Source organism: Strix uralensis, chromosome 23, assembly GCF_047716275.1.
Source record: "Strix uralensis isolate ZFMK-TIS-50842 chromosome 23, bStrUra1, whole genome shotgun sequence".
In the NCBI taxonomy this organism is placed as follows: Eukaryota; Metazoa; Chordata; class Aves; order Strigiformes; family Strigidae; genus Strix; species Strix uralensis.
The window spans coordinates 8,755,598-8,780,368 of record NC_133994.1 but is presented as its reverse complement, the minus strand read 5'-3'; the positions used below and the strand labels follow the sequence as shown (position 1 = coordinate 8,780,368).

General features: G+C 57.2%; 2 protein-coding genes across 5 annotated transcripts; one reads left to right on the top strand and one right to left on the bottom strand.

The window, feature by feature from the left end:
- Positions 1-37: 37 nt before the first annotated feature.
- On the top strand, positions 38-10,342 carry LOC141954092 (uncharacterized). 4 transcript variants are annotated; one of them, XM_074893258.1, is made up of 11 exons: positions 38-1,315; positions 1,504-1,664; positions 2,101-2,189; positions 2,426-2,917; positions 3,615-3,767; positions 4,666-4,842; positions 5,195-5,427; positions 6,062-6,168; positions 6,627-8,138; positions 9,058-9,125; positions 9,796-10,342. In XM_074893258.1, the coding sequence occupies exons 1-9, from the start codon at positions 1,068-1,070 to the stop codon at positions 6,761-6,763; spliced, it is 1,797 nt and encodes a 598-aa protein (XP_074749359.1). In that variant the 5' UTR covers positions 38-1,067; the 3' UTR covers positions 6,764-8,138; positions 9,058-9,125; positions 9,796-10,342. The 4 variants fall into 4 exon arrangements, with proteins under 4 accessions (XP_074749359.1, XP_074749360.1, XP_074749358.1 ...); XM_074893259.1 differs by having other exon boundaries at positions 9,058-9,494; XM_074893257.1 differs by having other exon boundaries at positions 9,058-9,561.
- Positions 10,343-11,731: 1,389 nt separating this feature from the next.
- LOC141954121 (uncharacterized) lies at positions 11,732-19,164 on the bottom strand. Its single transcript, XM_074893327.1, has 10 exons — positions 18,912-19,164; positions 18,563-18,723; positions 18,039-18,127; positions 17,311-17,802; positions 16,461-16,613; positions 15,386-15,562; positions 14,801-15,033; positions 14,061-14,167; positions 13,493-13,602; positions 11,732-13,426 (listed from the first exon to the last, which is right to left on the bottom strand). The coding sequence occupies exons 1-10, from the start codon at positions 19,157-19,159 to the stop codon at positions 13,400-13,402; spliced, it is 1,797 nt and encodes a 598-aa protein (XP_074749428.1). The 5' UTR covers positions 19,160-19,164; the 3' UTR covers positions 11,732-13,399.
- Between the last annotated feature and the right edge of the window lie 5,607 nt (positions 19,165-24,771).

Genomic DNA, 24,771 nt, shown 5'->3' with positions numbered 1-24,771 from the left:
GAGAAGAGGAGGCTGAGGGGAGACCTCATGGCCCTCTACAGCTGTAGGAAAGGAGGGTGCAGAGACGGGGGATGAGTCTCTTTAACCAAGTAACAAGCGATAGGACAAGAGGGAATGGCCTCAAGCTGCGCCAGGGCAGGGTCAGACTGGCTCTTAGGAAGGATTTCTTTGTAGAAGGGGTTGTTGGGTGTTGGAAGGGGCTGCCCAGGGCAGGGGGAGAGTCCCCATCCCTGGAGGCACGTGCAGGGGGACTGGGCACACCAGAAAGCAAAGCGAGGTGTAGGGGCATCCTGAAATGGAGCCCAGGGACTTGGGGTGCCTTAAAGCGACAGCCAGGGCTCCAGGAATGCAGAGAGAGGCACACCAAGGGGTCCAGGGTGTCCCAAAAGTCAGGCTGAGAACCCAGGAAGCACAAAAAGGGACATGGGGGTGTCCAGCCACCGCCTCTTGTGCTTGCAGGGAGCCTTGCTGGCGAGAGCCTGCTCTGCCGAGCCCGTCTGTCTCCCACGCCGGCGAGCCTTGCAGGCAAGAGGAGGACAGGGGTCCACAGAGCGTGCAGGGAGGTGGGAGCCTTGGAGAGGTGGCCTTGGGCAACCCTGTGCCCCTGGAGACAGTGCGCCAGGGGCCGTTTCCCTTGGCAACGTGGCCTGTGTACACGCAGAGAGGTTCTGAGCACCCGGGACACTCCCAGCCCCCATTGAGCCCTTTATGATGTCAGCGCACGGCCCCCAGAACAAGGGGTTCTGTCCCAGGCCCTGCACACACAGTACCTGGTGGTGCTGCCAGTGCTGTGCCAGTGGGCTGGTGCTGGTGGCACTGGTGGAGCTGGTGCTGCGAGTGGAGCTGGTGCTGCTGGTGCAGGTGCTGGTGGAGCTGCCAGTGGAGCTGGTGCTTGTGGCAGCGCTGGTGGAGCTGGTGCTGGTGGTGCCGGTGCTGCCATCGCTGCTGGTGGTGGCTCAGCCTGCAGGCAGCTGCCCGTGCCCTGCCACTCCTTGGGGTTGGCTCCTCTGTTGGCAGCCGGCACCCGGCAGTGCCCACTAAGTCCTGCCTGGCAGCGCTCCCCAGGGATGAGCGAGGGGAGGCGGTTCAGTGCCCATCCCCGCCGGGCCATGAGGAGGATCTGGCGGTGGCTGTGCGGGAGGGCCAGGAGCATGGGGGCAGGGGAGGGTCCCGAGTCCTCCAGGAGCAGCGGTGGCCATGAGCTCCAGCCGGAGGGCCGGGACGAGCTGCACCGTGCAGCCACCAGCGGCAACTTGGCCCCAGCGCGGCCGCTGGTGGAGGAGCGCGACACCGACTGCCGGGACAAGGCCGACAGGTAACGGGGCGCAGGCAGGCGGGCGCTGCCTGGGAAGCTCCGGGGCTCTTTTCCTCCCCTGGGGCTTAGCTTTGTGCCTGTGGGTGTTCGTCCTCGAGGGAGGTCACTACGGAAAGGGCGGGCAACAACAGGCCCTTCTCCTTGCCGTGAGCTGTGCCTACGACTGGCTCTGCTCTTTGTCTCTCCAGGCGCAGGCGCAGTGGCAGCGCGCGGCCTGTGGACCCCAGCAAGCGGGAGAAGAAGGGAGAAGCTGCTCCAGGCCAAGGCAAAGGGGTGTCAGCATCCAGCGCTCCCCGTGGGGCAGCAGCTGCTGCAGCGAGGCGGCGTGCACCCGCCCTGCGGAGAGCAGGTAGGACTCTCCGGTGTGGAGGAGGGATGGGGAGAAGGCCTGTCGCCTGCCCTTCTGGCGGCTTGCCGTGGAGACGGGCCGTTTGGAAAGGATGATGTGGTGTGGCTGATGATCCAGGAAAAAGTGCACTGCCAGGCCTTGTCCCTGGAAAGCAGAATTCTCGAGACGCTCATTCCTTCGGGGCTCATTTCTGATCACTTTGAGCCATGCCGTCATCCCCCTGGCACACGGAAAAGGCGTGTGCGCTAGAGGAGACGAATTCCCCAGCAGGAGAAGAGACGTGTCTGGAATCTGCATTTTGACAAGTCCCCCTGGGTTTGGGGTGTGTGGCTGTGCTAGGATTGTCTCTGCAAGCACGATGATTGGGAAAGCACTGTAGGCATCAAGGAGCTGTGTTAGCTCACTCTGGTTTCAAAAACGTATGTTTTTAATGTAGATGAGCCTGCCGCCTGCTTGGAGTCGGCCGTCCGTACGTCGCCATCAGATGAAGAAGGCGTCAAGGAGAGCAAGAGCTTTGGGCAGGAGGTATGCCAAACCAAAGATTTTCAATTCGAGTCCTCCTTTTAGGATTACGTTCCATGCTACTGCAAAGCAAGACTTTTCCAGGAATAATGTCTAAGGCAGAGTTATTGAAAACTCTTTGATAATCTGCTGTCAAGCTGCTGACAGTCCTCGCCTGGTTGTATGAAATGCTGCTGCTTCCTCCTGGTTTGAGCTGATTTCCTAAGTGCTGTCCATTTGTGTTCTTCAACTTTGAACAGGCAGAAGATGCCAGAGCCCAAATACCGACGGTGGGGTCAGATTCATCCCCTTCCCACCTGAGCCCTGGGACACATCAGCCATCTGAAAGGGTCGATGGGCAAGTGTTTCTGAGAGAATGTCACCAATGCCTTCGCGTGCAAGGAAAGCTCCATGAGGACATGGCTGAGATGCGAGAAGAAAACGAGAGCTTGTCTCGGCAGCTGAGCAAAGCCGAAAGAAAAGCTGATGGGCTGGAAAAGGAAGTGGAGCAACTGAAAAATGCCCTCTTGGAACAGACATCGGCTTTAGACTGGACAGAAAGAGAATTACAAGAGAGCAAGAGGCAGACACTGGACTGGTATGGTGCATGCCTTCTTAAAGAGCAGAAGAGAGAAGATGCCATCAAGAAGGCAGAAGAGCTGCAGCACCAACTGGCCCAGCTCCAAAGTGAAAACGTTTTGCTGCGTCAGCAGCTGGGAGACGCGCAGAACAACAGCTGCCTGGAACAAATGGTGAGTGGTGGTGCCTCTACATGCGAGGCCGACAAGGTAGAGAAAGAGGTGAGGTGAGCGCTGACCAAGACTGACTTAAAGGAGAGCAGTTCCCAAGGCTGTCTGGCGCTTCTAAAAGTCAGCAGGTGTACGGTCCGTGCGCGGGAGTCCTTCGCTCGGCTTGGTTCTGTTTTGCGCTGGGTTTGTTGGAATCGCGGAAGGTTCTGACAAGCCTTGAGATGTTTATAGACACAGACGTACGTAGAAACGCTGAGGCCCGCGTTGGGTTTCGTTTGTGGAGCAGAACAATGGCGGGAAGGATGATACACAGAGCTGGCTCTAGGAAGCCTTGGCTCGGGTCGCTGGAGAAAGGGCTGCAGTCCAACGACAGCTCCCGCGTTGGCATCCCGTTAGATTTTAGCATTAACTTAAGGAACAAGCCAAACCCCACAAAGGCACAGTCTCGGCATCTTCCGAGGAGAACGTGCTGGGAGACAGAAATCTTCCCCAAGAGATGACATTTCTGGAGCTGTCTTCACTCGCCAGGGGTGGCTGGAGACCATCAGCTGTGCAGATGCCCTCTTCTGCCCGTGGATGCGATGGCTTTGCTTTGCGATGCACTTAGAAAAGTGATCTCGGCCTGTGAACTAGTAACTGGAAGTAAAACTACGCACTTGGGCTTCTTTTAATTTGTACTCCTGTGCCGTTGTTTCCCTAGAGAAGAGAGGCACAGCTGCAAGGAGAGCTCGCTGATGCTGTCAGAAAGCAGCACACAGCAGAAACTGCGCTGAAGGCTTTGACGAACCAGTACGGTCGCCTGAAGGCAGAGAACTCCCGCTTGCAGGAGGACCTGGACAAGGCTAAGGCCAAGGTATGCAAAGTCTTTGAAATGTTCTTTTCCTTCAGCAGACAATATTCTGGGAACAAATCCAGGAGAGATTTGTCTGCGGACGTCACGAGCGTCAGACTAGAGGGTGCTTTTAGCTCCTTTCTGCTGCCCTCTCGCCTTGCAAAGCTGATGCGGCTCTTCAGGGGGCTTGTTTCGAGGCTGAGGGGCAAAGCAGTGGCTTGGGGGCAGCATGTGGGTGGGGAAGAACAAAGCAGCTGTGCTCTTCCGAGTCTCGCTTCTGTTCCCACACCGTCCAAACGTTGTGGCCGTGAGATGAAACCACAAGCCACGTGCCCCCTGATGTCTCTGGCCTTGGTTGTTCTCCCTGCAAGGTTTTTCCTCTGTCGATCTCTGCACAAAGATGGTGTCTAGTTCCCTGGCAGTGGTGGTTGGGGGCAAGGAAAGTGACCTTGGTTTGCCGTTGTCTCATAAGCCAGGCTTCGCCCTCCCTCTAAGGAAGGCCTTGAAGCTCTTGTCCCTCCGCCCGCACTGTCCTCCCCAGCCATTAGCACAGGGGTGTGCGTGGGAGAAGGGACGGGGCACGACAGGAGCGTGGTGGAAGCCAAATGAAAGGCAGCGACCGCGGTGAAATGCCAAAGAGCATCTCCAGAGGCACGGACGTGCTATGATGCTGCAGGAGGAGTGGAGCGCCTTTGCCACGGAGCCTTTCTGGAAAGGAGGGACGGGTGGAAGCTGGAGCAGTCTTGTTGGCAAGGGCTTGAAAGGCGCACTTACTTTCAGGAATCCAAGCGCCTTTTCCCTGGGTTGAAATACAAACTCAGGGCACTGACAGCCATGATCTCGATGCATCCGTTGGATGGAGTTTCACCGAGATTTGAGACCCCTCTGCTCAAGGCAGATTGTTTTTCCCCACATACAGGCGTGCGAACTCTCCGCACAGCTGGAGCTGCAGTCCCAAAAATCTCTGCAGCTCGAAGCTCTAAATAAGGAGATGGGACAGACGGTGACAAGTCTGTCAGCTCGCTTGGCGACTCCTGGCGCGGGTCACACCACAACAGCGCCGGAAGAGAAGCAATATCTGAGTCTACGTTTGGAGGTCAGTTCATGTTCCATTTGTATCTGTGGTCGGCGTTGCGTCCATTTGTGGCTGCGGTCACGACTTTTAGGTGTTTTGTCTCGGGCACGTGGTTCTCTTTGTTAGTGCTGTGGGTTTGGCTTTCCCGTAGGGAAGCCGGGGAGCTGCAAAAGGCTGCGCCAGAGTCTGTGTGTCGTGTGTCGTGGCACCAGTGCGCGTGAAAAACACGCAGCCGTTTTGCTGCTCCTCGTGCAGACAGCGTTTAGGCTGTTTAAGAGCTTTTCTGTAAAAGCGGCGGAAAGAGCAGGTTTGTTGAGAGGGGTGGGCATTGTCTCTGTCTTCCTGTTTCTTGAAGTTGCATCTTCTCTTGTAGGTACAGGCAGCCGCTGAAGCCAGAGTAGAAGAGATCAAGACCGCTGTCGCCTCTTGGAGAAACAACCTGGAGCAGATCATTAGAGCTCAGGCTCTCGAGCTGGAGAGAGCAAAGGACAAGCAGGAGTCGACCGCCCTGCTCCTGGCCTGTGCACAGGCAGAATTAAAGAGCTCTGACAAGCGTTTCTGGGTGATGGAGGACATCGCAAGAGTTCTCAGAATCAAATTAAATAAGTAAGTCCCAACGTTTTCTTTTTTTTCCCCACGTAGTACAATAGGACCCTTTTCATCGTGGCTTTCCCAACCCACGTCCCTTTCTTGGATCTGGTCAGCATGATGTGCGCACTTCTCCAGAGCCCGCCGTGGGCTCTCCCATGGCAGAGGCCTGGTTTTGTTTCTCTTGACGGACCCTGAAGTAACCAAGCTGACCAGGCCTGTCCGGAGGGTGTTCTAGTTAGTTTTCTTTTAACAGTTTTCTGTAGCCACCTCCCCTTCCTACACGTACGGTGCAAAAGAGGAGCTCCCTTCCCCTTCTGCTGTTACCCTCCAGCTGAGGAGAGACACACGGGGAAAGGCAGAGGGGACAGAAGAGGAGCCTGTGAGGCAAAAATAATCTATTTGCTGTCCATTATAACGGTGCAGTGTGTGTTTACTGTGGGAGGAGGGAAAGAGCCCCGAGTCCTTACTACCTTCTGGGAAAGGTCTGACAAAGACCTAACACAGACTGCTTGGAAGCCTGAGCAGCAGCACGTGTGGGTGGCTCGGAAGTCTGTGTTCCTCAGCCCAACAGTGCAGTGTCACACCTGGGGAACCACTTGGTGCCACTATGAGCAACAGCCGTTCTTGCACGCTCCTGCATTTCTCACAGGGCTAATGAGAGGCTAGCAGAAGCCAGGAGGAGCAACGGCAGTCAGAAAGCGGAGTGTGAGCAAGACCAGGGGACCAGGGGACCGAGCGTAAACCCATCGGGCTCAGGTAAGCAGCTCCAGGTGTGATTCTTCAGTGCTCGGGTGGGTTAGGGATTACGGTTGGGTTTTGCTTGGGATACTGAAAGAGCGGAAGCCTTTTCCATGTAATTCCTGGTGACGTGGAACCAGGAGAGAGAAGTTGCTTGCTTATCCCGCCGAGCATAAAGCAGGTCTTGTTAGGTGGAAACCCAAAACAGGGAGTGGGCTCTCCAGAGAAGAATTTCATAACAATGGTTCCTCTGGAGTTTCTTTCGCGGGCTTTAGAAAGCTAGTTGCCTGATGGTCAGGCATGGAAAATCTTATTTCCTCCGTTGCGTGTGTCCCTTTCATTCTTTCTGGTTTCCTCTGTGGGCTTAAATCTCTCCAGACCTTCACAGCGTCCTGTCGCAGTTGATAGTTGTCCATTGACTTTGTGGGCTCGCTCTGCTCTAGAACTAACATTGGATCTTGCTTTCTCTCTCCCAGCCACCAGCGAACGTAAAACCAGATCTGGTGGGGATTGTCCCCAGACATCTGCTCTTCCGCCAAATGTCAGCGAAGCCTGGGATATCCCTTCTGGGGCAACTCCGCCCGACAGCGACATTTTGACGGAGAGTTATTAAAGTGATAGCGACATTTTGACGGAGAGTTATTAAAGTGGTAGAAAACACTCAGGAAAGTTGGTGAATATTCTTTGCCTACCCCGTTCTGGAGAGTGAAAGCAGCCATGGAGGCCTGTAGAAAAAAGGGTTCTGCCACAGGCGGCGCCCGGAACAGCCGCCTCTCCAGGAATGGCTTTGGCAGCTCCGTCGCCCGTGGAGCCCTTGCGGGTGAGCGGTGCGGAGGAGCCCTGGAGTGCAGCTCTGTCGACCTTGCTCCCGCCTCCGGTCAGTGGCCTTGTGCGAAGCTCTGCAGGCTCGGGTGAGCCTGACTGCCAAAGCTGCAGCGAGGAGGTGCCAGCTGCGACAGGGAGGGGACGGCTCAGGGCTGTGCCCACCGCCTGTGACAGGGCTCTGCTCCCCTCCCGCTAGTGCAGGTACCACTGGGGCAGGAGGCAAGGCGTGATGGGTGCCCCAGCTGCCAAGATATGCAATTGGAACATGTGGAGAAATGACTAAATGGGGGAGCACGGAGATAGATACAAATACGTCCTCTTTAGAAATGACACCCAGGGACAGGATGTTTAATCCGTACCTCCTGCTCTCTAGGTCTACGGAGCTGCCGGCTGGAAGGGAGCAGATGTTAACCCCGACTAGGAGAGGCCCCGCACCACAAGGGCCGGGGGAATACACCGGTGTTCCCCGTGCACAGTCTCCCCTCCCTCGGGCAGAGGGAAAGGACCGCGGGCTCCCTGTGGCACCCGAGGGGCCGTCCGGCCCCACCTCAGGGTGTCCCATTCTCACAGGGTGTGTGTTTCAGGGCATCTCCGGAGCCCTGGATGTGCCTTTCTGGTGACCCACCCCTGCACCCTTCCAGAGACCCCTGACAAGCTCAGCCCTGAGGCGTGGCTTTCTGGAAGCAGGAGGGCAGGCCCAGCCCCAAGTCCCGAGGAAAAACTGAACAAGGCCACGGCTTTGACCTGGCTGCAAAGGAGCTAGAGGGAGCACTGAAAACGTACCAAACGTCCCTGGAGAAAAGCATTAGCCAGGATCCCTGTCTGATCCCATCTCGCAGCGGGTCTTCTGAGAACCTCCAGACCACTCTCCTTCCTCGGCACAGCAGGATGTTGATGTTCTTGAATAAAAGGGCCGAGTCGTTGCCTTCGGTCAAGGGCTGCACAGGGACTTTGATGGCCACTGCAGCTGAAAAGGAAAATGCTCCTTTGAGAACGTAGCGTGGCTGGAAGGAAAATAACTTGTGCTTTGTCTGTGTAACGTGCTCAGAGCGAAGATCGTGGATGAGCAGAGCGTGCGGCTACACGAGAGCAAACTCCAGCTCCCCGGCCACGTGCCCACCTCGCCGCGCACGCCGAGGAGCATCCACGCTCCCAGCACGGAGGTGAGGCTCTGAGAGGGCTCGGGCTCAGCAGACAGCTTGCAGGAGCTGATGTCTCCTGCGAGCGCGGGGTGGTGTTTGTAGCTGCAGCTGAGGGTGCCGGAGAAGAGCTGAATCGATCCTTGGGTTGGGATGGAAAGGGGCAGCAAACACCCCGAGTGCGACGGCTTTATGGGTGAGGAGGGACTCTGGGGAGCTGCAGCTCGGTGCCCTTGGCACACTGCTCCACCCCCGAGCTGCTGTCTGATGAGATCCTGTGACACAAGGACAGAAATTGCACTTTGGCTCTTTTGCAGATTTGAGAGGTGTTAAAAGACCTGAGTTTTAAGTTCGCTTTAAAATTAGGAGAAGTAGCACAGAGCAGTGTGCTTGGGCAAGTTACTTCTGTCAGCCAAAAAAGGTCAGAGCAAGCTGACGGATAATGTCGACTAAATTGCACTGAATGGAGATCTGCCTTCCCCAAAACCTCGGGTTGGGATTGACCAAGTTGATGAAGAACTCTGGGGGAAGAAATGAAGGAAAATCCAGGAAAGTCCAAGATTGTGTTCCGACAGCTCCTCAAATAAAAGAGGTGGATTTGGAAGTTTGTTGGTACATTTTGAAATTTGGAGGGAACCCAGTTTGGTTGGAAATGAGCTCTTAAGGGTGAAAGCGCCGTTTGGGGCCTGGCAGAAAGAGCTGTTTGTGTGTTCCACTCTGTTTTATTTCTTTCTGTTTGTTTCACCTGGGCTAGTTCGGTGGGGTTTTTCAGTTTACATTCAGACCCAAAGGACAAAGCTGTGATTTAGAACCTCAGTGGGGCTGGAGTTCATGGGGAGAACTGTCAGTGGAGCCGGGGGAACTGTAAAGACCAAGACTGTACGTTGAAATTCGGGGTCTGACACGCACCTCCTCCTTTGAAAGTCTCTGTTCCTCCTTCCAGGGCTTGAAGAGCGTGAACTTCTCTGAACGCCAGCTCCAGAGTAAGGTGTTGCCATCTGCCCGTAGCAGGTACCGTGGGGCAAACGGAGGAGGCAGGGAATGCCTCTCTGCATGTGGTGAGGGAGAGGTTGAGCACTTTGGCTGCTCCCCCCTGTGCTTTCACCTCCAAGGGTCTTTCTTCTCTCTTGGTTTGGTTTTGGTCAAATTATAGGAAAATGGTATTAAAAAGACTCTGGAACTAGTGGGATGGAGAAGTAAACTCTTCAAAATATGTGGGGGAACGCTGTGGGTTTAGAAATCATCTTGGTGCCCAGTGGTTTTGGAGGAGTGTCTTTACACAGGAGGTGATGAGACTTCGAGGGCCAGTGCTGCCTGGCGCGGTGTGACCGACGTCGCAGGCTGTGCTCAGGAGGGAGCCTGAGCTGCTCCTCCGCTGGTGTAAGCCAGGAGCACCGTGATCTGTGCCAAAGGGGCGAGGGGAAGGCAGAGACACTCTGCGCCTCTGGTCTGTGCGCGTGGCAGGCTTGGTGACAGCCTTGGGGTGCTGTGGAGGGTGCTGGCCGGTCTGGGGGGTGCTGGGGTGGGTGAGGGCCATCAGCTCCTTGGCTGGTGGAAGCGTATTGGAGCCTTATCCCTGCGCTGCCTGCCAGGGATGCTGGGAGGGACGTTGGGGCCGTGCAGGTGGTGGAGGGTCAGGTAGAGTTTGCAGAATGACTCGAGAGAGGAAATTTGTTTTCAGCTTCCCATCACGAGAACCGCCAGACTCGCTCAGCCCCCCGAAGGCCGCGCAAGACACGAAGCCTGCAGGAGGAGCTGAAAGCCAAGACTCCTCCTCCTGCTTATCCCCCTCTCAACCTTCTGAGATCGGCTACTTAAATGTAGCTTCGCCTGGAGACACCACAGCCTCCCAGCTGCAGGAGGAGAGTCAGAGCATCAGCTCCGAGAACTTCTAAAGGGGAAGGGTGTTTGTAAAATGTTAGCTGGACTGCAGGGTTTTGGGCTTCTCTTGCTGGGGGATGACGAGGACTGCAGGGGAGAATTGCCACATTGACTGAGTTGGTAATTTCTGGTTCAGCTGTAGTATTCAACAGCTTTATTTTCAATTTACCCAACTGTAAATGTGTGTGTATGTGTGTGTGAGATCCCACACGGAGGCTGGAATTTGTAGATAAACTCAGGAAAATGGAAGAGGGGTGGGGTGAAGCGTATCTTCCCCTGAACCCTAATTCCTGGTCCAGTCCAAAACTACCAGTTTTGTAAATAAAACTCGGAGAAGTTCCCTTTCACCACGTGCCTGCTTTCCTCCATTCCCCTCGATCTGTGCTCAGAGGCCGGTCATTCCTCTTTTTGCACGCCCTTACCCCTGCATTTTGCTTTGTGCAAGCCTGGGGAGGGGAGCGCGGGGTGTCTGAGCACTGAGGGAGGGGATGAGAAGGTGTGGAGAAGGAGGATTGGGGGAGGGAAAGGAGGGGCTCTGAGAGCGGGGATGGTGGGCAGAGGGGCCAGGAGGCAGATGAAGGGAGATGGAGGGGACGAGGGAAATGGAATAGGAGCAGGAGAAGGGAGGGGAGCTGAGCATGCGGAGAAGGAGAGAGGGTGGGTCTTGAGTGCTCCCTGACAGTGCTGGAGGCTCTGTGAGGATGCTTGGGAGGGGGTGGAAGGAGTCAGCTCATGCGGAAAAGGGGTGTAGCAGGGATCTGTGCATGCAGAGAGGGAAGCAGAAAGGCTCAGAGTGTGAGCTGTGGGGAAGAGGAGGGGTCTGACCGCACGAGTGGGATTGGAAGGTCTGTGCCTACTCAGGAGGGCAGGGGATGAATCGGAATCACAGTTTGCACGAGGGGGAACCAAGGAGATGGCAGTGCTCGGAAGGGGAGAGGTGCTCAGAAAAAATGCATTGGCCTGGAGGGCGTCTGAGCATGCCTGGTGGGGGCTGGAGGGGACCTGATCGGGCACAGAGGGCCACAGTGGGGATAAGAGCGGTCCCCAAGGGAAGAGAGCAGGTCTGCCCCGGGAGGGAACAGCGGATCTCTGAGGAGAGTGACGGGATCTGCGCACACGTAAGATGAGGTTTATTCAAAACCTACTTGGCTCCAACCACAATTACAACAAAATTTTTTTTCCAATCTGCCCTGCTCTTTTGCAGCTGTGCTGACAGCACAGTTAAAGATACTCGCTTGGAATCTGTCATCTTGTTCTCCACTCGGGCTCCTCTGTACAAAACCCATCTCAAAACAATTTCAAATAAGCTTTGCCCAAGGCAGATGGTCCCCTGCAGCTGGAGATTCTCCACTGGTGTGACTTTTCAGCAAGGACTCCTGAAACTTAAGTTATCTTTGAGGGGTTTTTTATTTTCAACTTGACTTTTTTCACCCTGCCAGTCTCCTAATCTTGTGTCTCTGTCAAGGAAGACACCATGTTTGTGTCTGCTCAGGTGAGGTTCAGTGTTGCTTGTCTGTGACTCTTTGGGTCTCGCTGGGGAGAGGGCAGTGGGTGGGAGGAGACAGCTCTGACACGGGCTGTGGGCACCTGGAGGAGGCGCCGGGGAGACCTTATTGCAGCCTTTCAATACTTATGGGGGCTTGTAAGAAAGATGGGGACAAACATTTTAGCAGGGCCTGTAGCAATCGCACAAGGGGTAATGGTTTTAAACGAAAGGAGGGTAGATTCAGACTAGATAGAAGGAAGAAATTCTTTATGATGAGGGTAGTGAACCACTGGCACAGGTTGCCCGGAGAGGCCGTGGATGCCCCGTCCCTGGAAACAGTCAAGGTCAGGCTGGACGGGGCTCTGAGCAACCTGATTGAGTTGAAGATGTCCCAGCTCATTGCAGAGGGGTTGGATTAAGTGACCTTTAAAAGTCCATTCCAAACCGTTCTGTGATTCGAGGATCCCCCCAGAGCCCCCAGCATGTCTTGGGGTGCACAGAAAGACACATCCAGGGGGTTGTGGGTGCCCCACTGAGCGGTCCGGGCTGTCCCCAACAGCACATCGTGGTGACCAGGGTGCCCCTAAGGTGCACGAAGGAGTCCAGCTTTTCAATCTATCCTAAACAGACAGAGGGACCTCAGGAAAAAGTTCAGGAGTCAGGAGTCCTTGAGAAACAAATACAGAAAAACACAAGCAAAGCTTTCATACATCCATCACAGTTTACTCTTCATAACTGTCAGAAATTCGTTTGTTTGAGCCCTTGCATTCCCTTTCAGTGGCCATCAAAGTCCCTGTGCAGCCCTTGACCGAAGGCAACGACTCGGCCCTTTTATTCAAGAACATCAACATCCTGCTGTGCCGAGGAAGGAGAGTGGTCTGGAGGTTCTCAGAAGACCCGCTGCGAGATGGGATCAGACAGGGATCCTGGCTAATGCTTTTCTCCAGGGACGTTTGGTACGTTTTCAGTGCTCCCTCTAGCTCCTTTGCAGCCAGGTCAAAGCCGTGGCCTTGTTCAGTTTTTCCTCGGGACTTGGGGCTGGGCCTGCCCTCCTGCTTCCAGAAAGCCACGCCTCAGGGCTGAGCTTGTCAGGGGTCTCTGGAAGGGTGCAGGGGTGGGTCACCAGAAAGGCACATCCAGGGCTCCGGAGATGCCCTGAAACACACACCCTGTGAGAATGGGACACCCTGAGGTGGGGCTGGACGGCCCCTCGGGTGCCACAGGGAGCCCGCGGTCCTTTCCCTCTGCCCGAGGGAGGGGAGACTGTGCACGGGGAACACCGGTGTATTCCCCCGGCCCTTGTGGTGCGGGGCCTCTCCTAGTCGGGGTTAACATCTGCTCCCTTCCAGCCGGCAGCTCCGTAGACCTAGAGAGCAGGAGGTACGGATTAAACATCCTGTCCCTGGGTGTCATTTCTAAAGAGGACGTATTTGTATCTATCTCCGTGCTCCCCCATTTAGTCATTTCTCCACATGTTCCAATTGCATATCTTGGCAGCTGGGGCACCCATCACGCCTTGCCTCCTGCCCCAGTGGTACCTGCACTAGCGGGAGGGGAGCAGAGCCCTGTCACAGGCGGTGGGCACAGCCCTGAGCCGTCCCCTCCCTGTCGCAGCTGGCACCTCCTCGCTGCAGCTTTGGCAGTCAGGCTCACCCGAGCCTGCAGAGCTTCGCACAAGGCCACTGACCGGAGGCGGGAGCAAGGTCGACAGAGCTGCACTCCAGGGCTCCTCCGCACCGCTCACCCGCAAGGGCTCCACGGGCGACGGAGCTGCCAAAGCCATTCCTGGAGAGGCGGCTGTTCCGGGCGCCGCCTGTGGCAGAACCCTTTTTTCTACAGGCCTCCATGGCTGCTTTCACTCTCCAGAACGGGGTAGGCAAAGAATTTTCACCAACTTTCCTGAGTGTTTTCCACCACTTTAATAACTCTCCGTCAAAATGTCGCTATCACTTTAATAACTCTCCGTCAAAATGTCGCTATCACTTTAATAACTCTCCGTCAAAATGTCGCTGTCGGGCGGAGTTGCCCCAGAAGGGATATCCCAGGCTTCGCTGACATTTGGCGGAAGAGCAGATGTCTGGGGACAATCCCCACCAGATCTGGTTTTACGTTCGCTGGTGGCTGGGAGAGAGAAAGCAAGATCCAATGTTAGTTCTAGAGCAGAGCGAGCCCACAAAGTCAATGGACAACTATCAACTGCGACAGGACGCTGTGAAGGTCTGGAGAGATTTAAGCCCACAGAGGAAACCAGAAAGAATGAAAGGGACACACGCAACGGAGGAAATAAGATTTTCCATGCCTGACCATCAGGCAACTAGCTTTCTAAAGCCCGCAAAAGAAACTCCAGAGGAACCATTGTTATGAAATTCTTCTCTGGAGAGCCCGCTCCCTGTTTTGGGTTTCCACCTAACAAGACCTGCTTTATGCTCGGCGGGATAAGCAAGCAACTTCTCTCTCCTGGTTCCACGTCACCAGGAATTACATGGAAAAGGCTTCCGCTCTTTCAGTATCCCAAGCAAAACCCAACCGTAATCCCTAACCCACCCGAGCGCTGAAGAATCACACCTGGAGCTGCTTACCTGAGCCCGATGGGTTTACGCTCGGTCCCCTGGTCCCCTGGTCTTGCTCACACTCCGCTTTCTGACTGCCGTTGCTCCTCCTGGCTTCTGCTAGCCTCTCATTAGCCCTGTGAGAAATGCAGGAGCGTGCAAGAACGGCTGTTGCTCATAGTGGCACCAAGTGGTTCCCCAGGTGTGACACTGCACTGTTGGGCTGAGGAACACAGACTTCCGAGCCACCCACACGTGCTGCTGCTCGGGCTTCCAAGCAGTCTGTGTTAGGTCTTTGTCAGACCTTTCCCAGAAGGTAGTAAGGACTCGGGGCTCTTTCCCTCCTCCCACAGTAAACACACACTGCACCGTTATAACGGACAGCAAATAGATTATTTTTGCCTCACAGGCTCCTCTTCTGTCCCCTCTGCCTTTCCCCGTGTGTCTCTCCTCAGCTGGAGGGTAACAGCAGAAGGGGAAGGGAGCTCCTCTTTTGCACCGTACGTGTAGGAAGGGGAGGTGGCTACAGAAAACTGTTAAAAGAAAACTAACTAGAACACCCTCCGGACAGGCCTGGTCAGCTTGGTTACTTCAGGGTCCGTCAAGAGAAACAAAACCAGGCCTCTGCCATGGGAGAGCCCACGGCGGGCTCTGGAGAAGTGCGCACATCATGCTGACCAGATCCAAGAAAGGGACGTGGGTTGGGAAAGCCACGATGAAAAGGGTCCTATTGTACTACGTGGGGAAAAAAAGAAAACGTTGGGACTTACTTATTTAATTTGATTCTGAGAACTCTTGCGATGTCCTCCATCACCAAGAAACGCTTGTCAGAGCTCTTTAATTCTGCCTGTGCACAGGCCAGGAGCAGGGCGGTCGACTCCTGCTTGTCCTTTGCTCTCTCCAGCTCGAGAGCCTGAGCTCTAATGATCTGCTCCAGGTTGTTTCTCCAAGAGGCGACAGCGGTCTTGATCTCTTCTACTCTGGCTTCAGCGGCTGCCTGTACCTACAAGAGAAGATGCAACTTCAAGAAACAGGAAGACAGAGACAATGCCCACCCCTCTCAACAAACCTGCTCTTTCCGCCGCTTTTACAGAAAAGCTCTTAAACAGCCTAAACGCTGTCTGCACGAGGAGCAGCAAAACGGCTGCGTGTTTTTCACGCGCACTGGTGCCACGACACACGACACACAGACTCTGGCGCAGCCTTTTGCAGCTCCCCGGCTTCCCTATGGGAAAGCCAAACCCACAGCACTAACAAAGAGAACCACGTGCCCGAGACAAAACACCTAAAAGTCGTGACCGCAGCCACAAATGGACGCAACGCCGACCACAGATACAAATGGAACATGAACTGACCTCCAAACGTAGACTCAGATATTGCTTCTCTTCCGGCGCTGTTGTGGTGTGACCCGCGCCAGGAGTCGCCAAGCGAGCTGACAGACTTGTCACCGTCTGTCCCATCTCCTTATTTAGAGCTTCGAGCTGCAGAGATTTTTGGGACTGCAGCTCCAGCTGTGCGGAGAGTTCGCACGCCTGTATGTGGGGAAAAACAATCTGCCTTGAGCAGAGGGGTCTCAAATCTCGGTGAAACTCCATCCAACGGATGCATCGAGATCATGGCCGTCAGTACCCTGAGTTTGTATTTCAACGCAGGGAAAAGGCGCTTGGATTCCTGAAAGTAAGTGCGCCTTTCAAGCCCTTGCCAACAAGACTGCTCCAGCTTCCACCCGTCCCTCCTTTCCAGAAAGGCTCCGTGGCAAAGGCGCTCCACTCCTCCTGCAGCATCATAGCACGTCCGTGCCTCTGGAGATGCTCTTTGGCATTTCACCGCGGTCGCTGCCTTTCATTTGGCTTCCACCACGCTCCTGTCGTGCCCCGTCCCTTCTCCCACGCACACCCCTGTGCTAATGGCTGGGGAGGACAGTGCGGGCGGAGGGACAAGAGCTTCAAGGCCTTCCTTAGAGGGAGGGCGAAGCCTGGCTTATGAGACAACGGCAAACCAAGGTCACTTTCCTTGCCCCCAACCACCACTGCCAGGGAACTAGACACCATCTTTGTGCAGAGATCGACAGAGGAAAAACCTTGCAGGGAGAACAACCAAGGCCAGAGACATCAGGGGGCACGTGGCTTGTGGTTTCATCTCACGGCCACAACGTTTGGACGGTGTGGGAACAGAAGCGAGACTCGGAAGAGCACAGCTGCTTTGTTCTTCCCCACCCACATGCTGCCCCCAAGCCACTGCTTTGCCCCTCAGCCTCGAAACAAGCCCCCTGAAGAGCCGCATCAGCTTTGCAAGGCGAGAGGGCAGCAGAAAGGAGCTAAAAGCACCCTCTAGTCTGACGCTCGTGACGTCCGCAGACAAATCTCTCCTGGATTTGTTCCCAGGATATTGTCTGCTGAAGGAAAAGAACATTTCAAAGACTTTGCATACCTTGGCCTTAGCCTTGTCCAGGTCCTCCTGCAAGCGGGAGTTCTCTGCCTTCAGGCGACCGTACTGGTTCGTCAAAGCCTTCAGCGCAGTTTCTGCTGTGTGCTGCTTTCTGACAGCATCAGCGAGCTCTCCTTGCAGCTGTGCCTCTCTTCTCTAGGGAAACAACGGCACAGGAGTACAAATTAAAAGAAGCCCAAGTGCGTAGTTTTACTTCCAGTTACTAGTTCACAGGCCGAGATCACTTTTCTAAGTGCATCGCAAAGCAAAGCCATCGCATCCACGGGCAGAAGAGGGCATCTGCACAGCTGATGGTCTCCAGCCACCCCTGGCGAGTGAAGACAGCTCCAGAAATGTCATCTCTTGGGGAAGATTTCTGTCTCCCAGCACGTTCTCCTCGGAAGATGCCGAGACTGTGCCTTTGTGGGGTTTGGCTTGTTCCTTAAGTTAATGCTAAAATCTAACGGGATGCCAACGCGGGAGCTGTCGTTGGACTGCAGCCCTTTCTCCAGCGACCCGAGCCAAGGCTTCCTAGAGCCAGCTCTGTGTATCATCCTTCCCGCCATTGTTCTGCTCCACAAACGAAACCCAACGCGGGCCTCAGCGTTTCTACGTACGTCTGTGTCTATAAACATCTCAAGGCTTGTCAGAACCTTCCGCGATTCCAACAAACCCAGCGCAAAACAGAACCAAGCCGAGCGAAGGACTCCCGCGCACGGACCGTACACCTGCTGACTTTTAGAAGCGCCAGACAGCCTTGGGAACTGCTCTCCTTTAAGTCAGTCTTGGTCAGCGCTCACCTCACCTCTTTTTCTACCTTGTCGGCCTCGCATGTAGAGGCACCACCACTCACCATTTGTTCCAGGCAGCTGTTGTTCTGCGCGTCTCCCAGCTGCTGACGCAGCAAAACGTTTTCACTTTGGAGCTGGGCCAGTTGCTGCTGCAGCTCTTCTGCCTTCTTGATGGCATCTTCTCTCTTCTGCTCTTTAAGAAGGCATGCACCATACCAGTCCAGTGTCTGCCTCTTGCTCTCTTGTAATTCTCTTTCTGTCCAGTCTAAAGCCGATGTCTTTTCCAAGAGGGCATTTTTCAGTTGCTCCACTTCCTTTTCCAGCCCATCAGCTTTTCTTTCGGCTTTGCTCAGCTGCCGAGACAAGCTCTCGTTTTCTTCTCGCATCTCAGCCATGTCCTCATGGAGCTTTCCTTGCACGCGAAGGCATTGGTGACATTCTCTCAGAAACACTTGCCCATCGACCCTTTCAGATGGCTGATGTCTCCCAGGGCTCAGGTGGGAAGGGGATGAATCTGACCCCACCGTCGGTATTTGGGCTCTGGCATCTTCTGCCTGTTCAAAGTTGAAGAACACAAATGGACAGCACTTAGGAAATCAGCTCAAACCAGGAGGAAGCAGCAGCATTTCATACAACCAGGCGAGGACTGTCAGCAGCTTGACAGCAGATTATCAAAGAGTTTTCAATAACTCTGCCTTAGACATTATTCCTGGAAAAGTCTTGCTTTGCAGTAGCATGGAACGTAATCCTAAAAGGAGGACTCGAATTGAAAATCTTTGGTTTGGCATACCTCCTGCCCAAAGCTCTTGCTCTCCTTGACGCCTTCTTCATCTGATGGCGACGTACGGACGGCCGACTCCAAGCAGGCGGCAGGCTCATCTACATTAAAAACACACGTTTTTGAAACCAGAGTGAGCTAACACAGCTCCTTGATGCCTACAGTGCTTTCCCAATCATCGTGCTTGCAGAGACAATCCTAGCACAGCCACACACCCCAAACCCAGGGGGACTTGTCAAAATGCAGATTCCAGACACGTCTCTTCTCCTGCCGGGGAATTCGTCTCCTCTAGCGCACACGCCTTTTCCGTGTGCCAGGGGGATGACGGCATGGCTCAAAGTGATCAGAAATGAGCCCCGAAGGAATGAGCGTCTCGAGAATTCTGCTTTCCAGGGACAAGGCCTGGCAGTGCACTTTTTCCTGGATCATCAGCCACACCACATCATCCTTTCCAAACGGCCCGTCTCCACGGCAAGCCGCCAGAAGGGCAGGCGACAGGCCTTCTCCCCATCCCTCCTCCACACCGAGAGTCCTACCTGCTCTCCGCAGGGCGGGTGCACGCCGCCTCGCTGCAGCAGCTGCTGCCCCACGGGGAGCGCTGGATGCTGACACCCCTTTGCCTTGGCCTGGAGCAGCTTCTCCCTTCTTCTCCCGCTTGCTGGGGTCCACAGGCCGCGCGCTGCCACTGCGCCTGCGCCTGGAGAGACAAAGAGCAGAGCCAGTCGTAGGCACAGCTCACGGCAAGGAGAAGGGCCTGTTGTTGCCCGCCCTTTCCGTAGTGACCTCCCTCGAGGACGAACACCCACAGGCACAAAGCTAAGCCCCAGGGGAGGAAAAGAGCCCCGGAGCTTCCCAGGCAGCGCCCGCCTGCCTGCGCCCCGTTACCTGTCGGCCTTGTCCCGGCAGTCGGTGTCGCGCTCCTCCACCAGCGGCCGCGCTGGGGCCAAGTTGCCGCTGGTGGCTGCACGGTGCAGCTCGTCCCGGCCCTCCGGCTGGAGCTCATGGCCACCGCTGCTCCTGGAGGACTCGGGACCCTCCCCTGCCCCCATGCTCCTGGCCCTCCCGCACAGCCACCGCCAGATCCTCCTCATGGCCCGGCGGGGATGGGCACTGAACCGCCTCCCCTCGCTCATCCCTGGGGAGCACTGCCAGGCAGGACTTAGTGGGCACTGCCGGGTGCCGGCTGCCAACAGAGGAGCCAACCCCAAGGAGTGGCAGGGCACGGGCAGCTGCCTGCGGGCTGAGCCACCACCAGCAGCGATGGCAGCACCGGCACCACCAGCACCAGCTCCACCAGCACCTGCACCAGCAGCACCAGCTCCACCAGCGCTGCCACAAGCACCAGCTCCACTGGCAGCTCCACCAGCACCTGCACCAGCAGCACCAGCTCCACTCGCAGCACCAGCTCCACCAGTGCCACCAGCACCAGCCCACTGGCACAGCACTGGCAGCACCACCCCTTGTTCTGGGGGCCGTGTGCTGACATCATAAAGGGCTCAATGGGGGCTGGGAGTGTCCCGGGTGCTCAGAACCTCTCTGCGTGTACACAGGCCACGTTGCCAAGGGAAACGGCCCCTGGCGCACTGTCTCCAGGGGCACAGGGTTGCCCAAGGCCACCTCTCCAAGGCTCCCACCTCCCTGCACGCTCTGTGGACCCCTGTCCTCCTCTTGCCTGCAAGGCTCGCCGGCGTGGGAGACAGACGGGCTCGGCAGAGCAGGCTCTCGCCAGCAAGGCTCCCTGCAAGCACAAGAGGCGGTGGCTGGACACCCCCATGTCCCTTTTTGTGCTTCCTGGGTTCTCAGCCTGACTTTTGGGACACCCTGGACCCCTTGGTGTGCCTCTCTCTGCATTCCTGGAGCCCTGGCTGTCGCTTTAAGGCACCCCAAGTCCCCGGGCTCCATTTCAGGATGCCCCTACACCTCGCTTTGCTTTCTGGTGTGCCCAGTCCCCCTGCACGTGCCTCCAGGGATGGGGACTCTCCCCCTGCCCTGGGCAGCCCCTTCCAACACCCAACAGCCCCTTCTGCAAAGAAATCCTTCCTAAGAGCCAGTCTGACCCTGCCCTGGCGCAGCTTGAGGCCATTCCCTCTTGGCCTGGCACTTGTTCCTTGGCTCAAGAGACTCATCCCCCGTCTCTGCACCCTCCTTTCCTACAGCTGTAGAGGGCCATGAGGTCTCCCCTCAGCCTCCTCTTCTCCAGACTAAACCCCCCCAGTTCCCTCAGCCGCTCCCCATCAGACCTGTGCTCCAGACCCTGCACCAGCTCCGTTGCCCTTCTCTGGACACGCTCGAGTCATTCAATGGCCTTTTTGGAGTGAGGGGCCCAAAACTGAACCCACTCATCAAGGTGCGGCCTCACCAGTGCCGAGTACAGGGGTGAGATCCCTTCCCTGTCCCTGCTGGCCACGCTATTGTTGATACAAGCCAGGATGCCATTGGCCTTCTTGGCCACCTGGGCACACTGCTGGCTCCTGTTCAGCCGGCTGTCCATCCCCCCCCCCGGTCCCTCTCTGACTGGCAGCTCTCCAGCCACTCCTCCCCAAGCCTGTAGAGCTGCTGGGGGTTGTTGTGGCCCAAGGGCAGCACCCGGCATTTGGCCTTATTGAAACTCCCCCAGTTGGCCTCAGCCCATCGCTCCAGCCTGGCCAGGTCTCTCTGCAGAGCCTCCCTACCCTCGAGCAGATCAACACTCCCACCCAACTGGGTGTCGTCTGCAAACTGACTGAGGGTGCACTCGATCCCCTCGTCTAGATCATTAATAAAGATGTTAAACAGGAGTGGCCCCAAAACCCAGCCCTGGGGGACACCACTCGTGACCGGCCGCCAACTGGATTTACCTCCGTTCACCACCACTCTTTGGGCCCGGCCATCCAGCCAGTTTTTTACCCAGCACAGCGTGTGCCCATCCAAGCCTCGAGCAGCCAGTTTTGCCAGGAGAATGCTGTGGGAAACGGTGTCAAAGGCCTCGCTAAAGTCAAGGCAGACAACACCCACAGCCTTTCCCTCACCCAATAAGCAGGTCGCCCTGTCGTAGGAGGAGATCAGGTTTGTCAGGCAGGACCTGCCTTTCCTACACCCGCTGACTGGGCCTGATCATCTGGCTGTCCCGCACGTGCTGTGTGATGGCACTCTGGATGAGCTGCTCCGTCAGCTTCCCGGGCACCGAAGTCAAGCTGACAGGCCTGTAATTTCCCGGATCATCCTTCCGACCCTTCTTATAGATGGGCGTCACATTGGCCAATCTCCAATCTGTCGGGACCTCCCCGCTCAGCCAGGACTGCTGGGAAATGATGGAAGGCGGCTTGGCGAGCACCCAGCCAGCTCCTTCAGCACCCTCGGGTGTATCCCGCCCGGTCCCACAGACTTGTGTGTGTCCATGTGATGCAGTAGGTCACCGACTGTCTCCTCCCGGATTGTGGGGGGGTCCTTCTCCCAGTCTCTGTCTTCTGGCTGAGGAGGCTGGATTCCCTCAGTACAGCTGGATTCCCTCAATACAGCTGGTCTACAAGCTTTGCATGTGTTTTCCTTCATTTCTTTCTCAAGGACTCCCGAGTCCTCAACTCTTTCCTGATGTCCCTTTGCCTGTTTAGGTAAGATTGAAACGCTCGTCAGGCTCCCCACGGAAATCCCCGAGAGCAGACTCAAGGCCTTCAGCGGACACTTGGGCAACCCCTAGAATGAGATAAGGGGAGCTCGAACAAAGACGCACAGAGACCCCGTTACAGGGAAAATGATTTTGCTGATTTAGGAAGGCGGCACCTGGACTTTACTTCACAGCGCACGCGCTGGAAAGAAGGTCAACTAGTGAACGCCGTGAAGAAGACTGCTTACTTCTTCCCTCGACCACCAAAGACCCGCACCCTGTTTTCTCTACGCGTGCCCAGACTATGTAAATGAATTCCAGGAACTCATTGTCATGAGAAACCCCTTTCCAGGAAATCCCATGGATGCGTGTGATTTGCGTGGATGTAAACTGCTGTCCCTCGCTAATTCCTGGGAGCCCGTATGGCGGAGAATCCCCAGGGCGCCCCCAGCGCTGCTCATCCAAGAATTCCTGCTGAGCAGTTCTGTTGGACTCTGCCCGTTCGTCTCCTTGTCTCATCCCCCTGATGCACGCCAACACCTCCTCCTCAGGTGCCGCTTGCCAGAGCCCACGGCCATCTCCCGCTGGGCACTGGAGACCCCTCTGTGCCCTCCGTGCACCGCCCTGCGGCCGCCCCAGCCCAGCACGGGGCTGGAGAACCAGGCCCTGCTGAGGCCCGGCCCTGCCGAGCGTCCCGGGCAAGTCCCCGCGGCAGGACCCGTCCCGGCGGGCGCAGGCAGGGCTCTCCCCGGCGGGGCGGGCACCAAGGGACGGAGGGGGCCCTGCCAAGAAGGGCTTTGCTTCTGGGAAGCTTCGAGCTGCCCGCGAGGGCTGAAGGACAGCCCGGCCCAGCCCGCGGACCCCGCTGCTCCAAGCCCTCCGCCACGTCTCCCGACACCCTCCCGGCGGCCTCCGGCGCCTCGGGGCAGGAACGGCCGCAGGGCCGGCGCCGGGGCCGCCTGGGCCCGCAGGGAACGCGCTGCTGGGCCCCCAGCCCCCTGCGATGCCGGCCGAGGGGCCGCGCTGCCCGCTGCCGCCGCCCGCCCTCCGCGGCAGCGCCGGGCTCCGCGCCCAGGGGAGGCCTCAGCCCCGCCCGGCCCCGCCGGCACTTCCGGGGCCGGAGCCGCTGCCGCCGCCGCTTCCGGCGGCACTTCCGCTTCCGGCGGCACTTCCGCTTCCGGGAGCGGCGCGTGCCATGGCGGTGCTGGCGTCCAACCCCACCAACCCCGTGGTCTTCTTCGATGTCACCATCGGCGGGCAGGTGGGCTCGGGCGCTGCGCGGCGGGGCCGGGGGCGGCAGCGGGAGGGGCTGCGGGGGCTCGCTGGGGGGGGCGGGGGTGCGGGGCTCGCAGGGGCCGGGGGGCAGCCGGGGGGGCCCGGAGCGGGGGGGCTCGCGGGGGGGCTCCGGGAGGGGGGTGGCGGGCGGGGGGACGTGCCGGGGTTCCCTGGGGGTGTAGGAGCGACGTGGGGGGGTGCGGGGGGGGTCGAGTGTTGGTCGTGGGGTTGGCGGGGGGCGACCGAAAGCGCTCGGAGGGGAGCAGCGGGAGGGAGGTGCGGGGCAGTCGGGGGCTGTGGGGCTGCAGGGGCGCGGGGGGAAGGGCTGGCAGCAGGGCTGCAGGGCAGGGGGTGGGGGGTGCGGCGGGGGGAGGCTGGGGGGGGGGTGTGTGTGTGTGTGTGAGGGGCCCAGGGGGCTCATGCGGCCCCGTCTCCCCAGGAGGTCGGCCGCATGAAGATCGAGCTGTTCGCCGACGTCGTACCCAAAACAGCAGAGAACTTCAGGTGAGGAGCAGGCGGCGTTTGTGCAGCTCGGCCCGGGTGGGGGCTGTGAAGACTTTTGGGCGCAGGAATGGCTCAGGTGGCAGAGTGGCCAGTCCCCCCAGAGGCGCTGCACTGCTTTGCTCCTCTCTGCGTTCCCAGAGAGATGCGGCCGTGAGCACCCCGATCCCCTGGGGAAGGGCACCTGGCTGGAAGGGGAAGGGCTGCGGTCCCGCTCTGCTCCCTCTGCGGAGCTTCTCGAGCGCTCGGTGCCCTTGGAAAAGGCCGCACCTTAACGGCAGGGCCACGCAGGTCTCTTGGCGCTGACTGAAGGATGCACCGCTCGGGCGTCCCGCTGCCACGGCAGAGATGGATGTACCCTGTTCTCTGTGAAACACGGGGTCTGCTCCACGTTCACTGCCCCTCACGGCCTCGGTGTTAAATATCTGCGCTCCTCAACTGCAGGCAGCAGAGCAGTCTGTTTTAAAATGGCAGTAGGGAGGAGTTGCTGCCGGTTCCGTGGCACTGGGGTCATCCCCGGTGCAGCAAGGGCACTCCTGCACACCAGTCAGTGCATGTTGGCTGAATGCAGCCCTCTGTGTCCTCCGGGGGCAGATGTGCCTCACGCTCTGCTCTCTTTTTTGTCTTGCAGGCAGTTTTGTACGGGTGAATTCAGGTAAGCGGGTTACGGGGTCCTTTAAAGTAGCCTACTCAGAGAAACAGGGCTGGGTGAGCAGGAGGAAGGCTCACTTGGAAGCGTTTCTTACTCTGCCAGGACAACATGAAGGAGTTGCAGAAAACCGCTCTGACGAAGTTGTGATGAGCTCGGTGCGTCGCAGGGGTGGCAGATTGTTCCCTTTGGGCATGACTTTGTTCGTGCTCAGGGTGCTCTGAAAAGCCCTGTCTGCAAATCCCGCCTGCTCGTGCTGCAGATGGCAGTGGGATCCCCTAAAGGTGCTGGTGTGGGTGTTGTAGGGAACCGTGTCACTTAGCGGGCAGAGGCCACTCGAGGTTTGCCTTTGCCTCTGGTAGCAGCAGCGGGGAGCCAGGCTGCAGCACGGGGTGGTATATCAAGGCAGTAGTAACGTGTAGGACAAGCCTTTGGGACTCTGAATTCCTGGGAGGGTTTTGTGTTGGGATGTGCAGTAAGTTGCAATGATTTTCCTTTTCCTTTCCTTGCAGGAAGGATGGTGTCCCTATAGGTTATAAAGGAAGCACTTTCCACAGGTAATTCCTCTGCTTTTGTTTAGGCACTGCAGTAGCAGCCTGAGCTAGATGTGGTTTGGAGAGCTGCCTCGGGCATTATTGGTCCGGGAGGCATCTGTAGGTCTTGGCTGATACCGTCCTTGTGTAGCTCTGGGGCATTTGGGGGTCTGTCAGGTGTGTACGCTGGGGTCACTGGGAGGG

Bases quoted from the DNA above. Each gene is read 5' to 3' on its own strand.
- LOC141954092 (XM_074893260.1), top strand. From the start codon at position 1,068: ATGAGCGAGGGGAGGCGGTTCAGTGCCCATCCCCGCCGGGCCATGAGG. The intron at 2,918-3,614 runs GTGAGTGGTGGT...TTGTTTCCCTAG, and splicing joins ACAGCTGCCTGGAACAAATG to AGAAGAGAGGCACAGCTGCA. The intron at 5,428-6,061 runs GTAAGTCCCAAC...CATTTCTCACAG, and splicing joins CTCAGAATCAAATTAAATAA to GGCTAATGAGAGGCTAGCAG.
- LOC141954121 (XM_074893327.1), bottom strand. From the start codon at position 19,159: ATGAGCGAGGGGAGGCGGTTCAGTGCCCATCCCCGCCGGGCCATGAGG. The intron at 16,614-17,310 runs GTGAGTGGTGGT...TTGTTTCCCTAG, and splicing joins ACAGCTGCCTGGAACAAATG to AGAAGAGAGGCACAGCTGCA. The intron at 13,427-13,492 runs AGCGACATTTTG...TATTAAAGTGAT, and splicing joins CTGGGGCAACTCCGCCCGAC to AGCGACATTTTGACGGAGAG.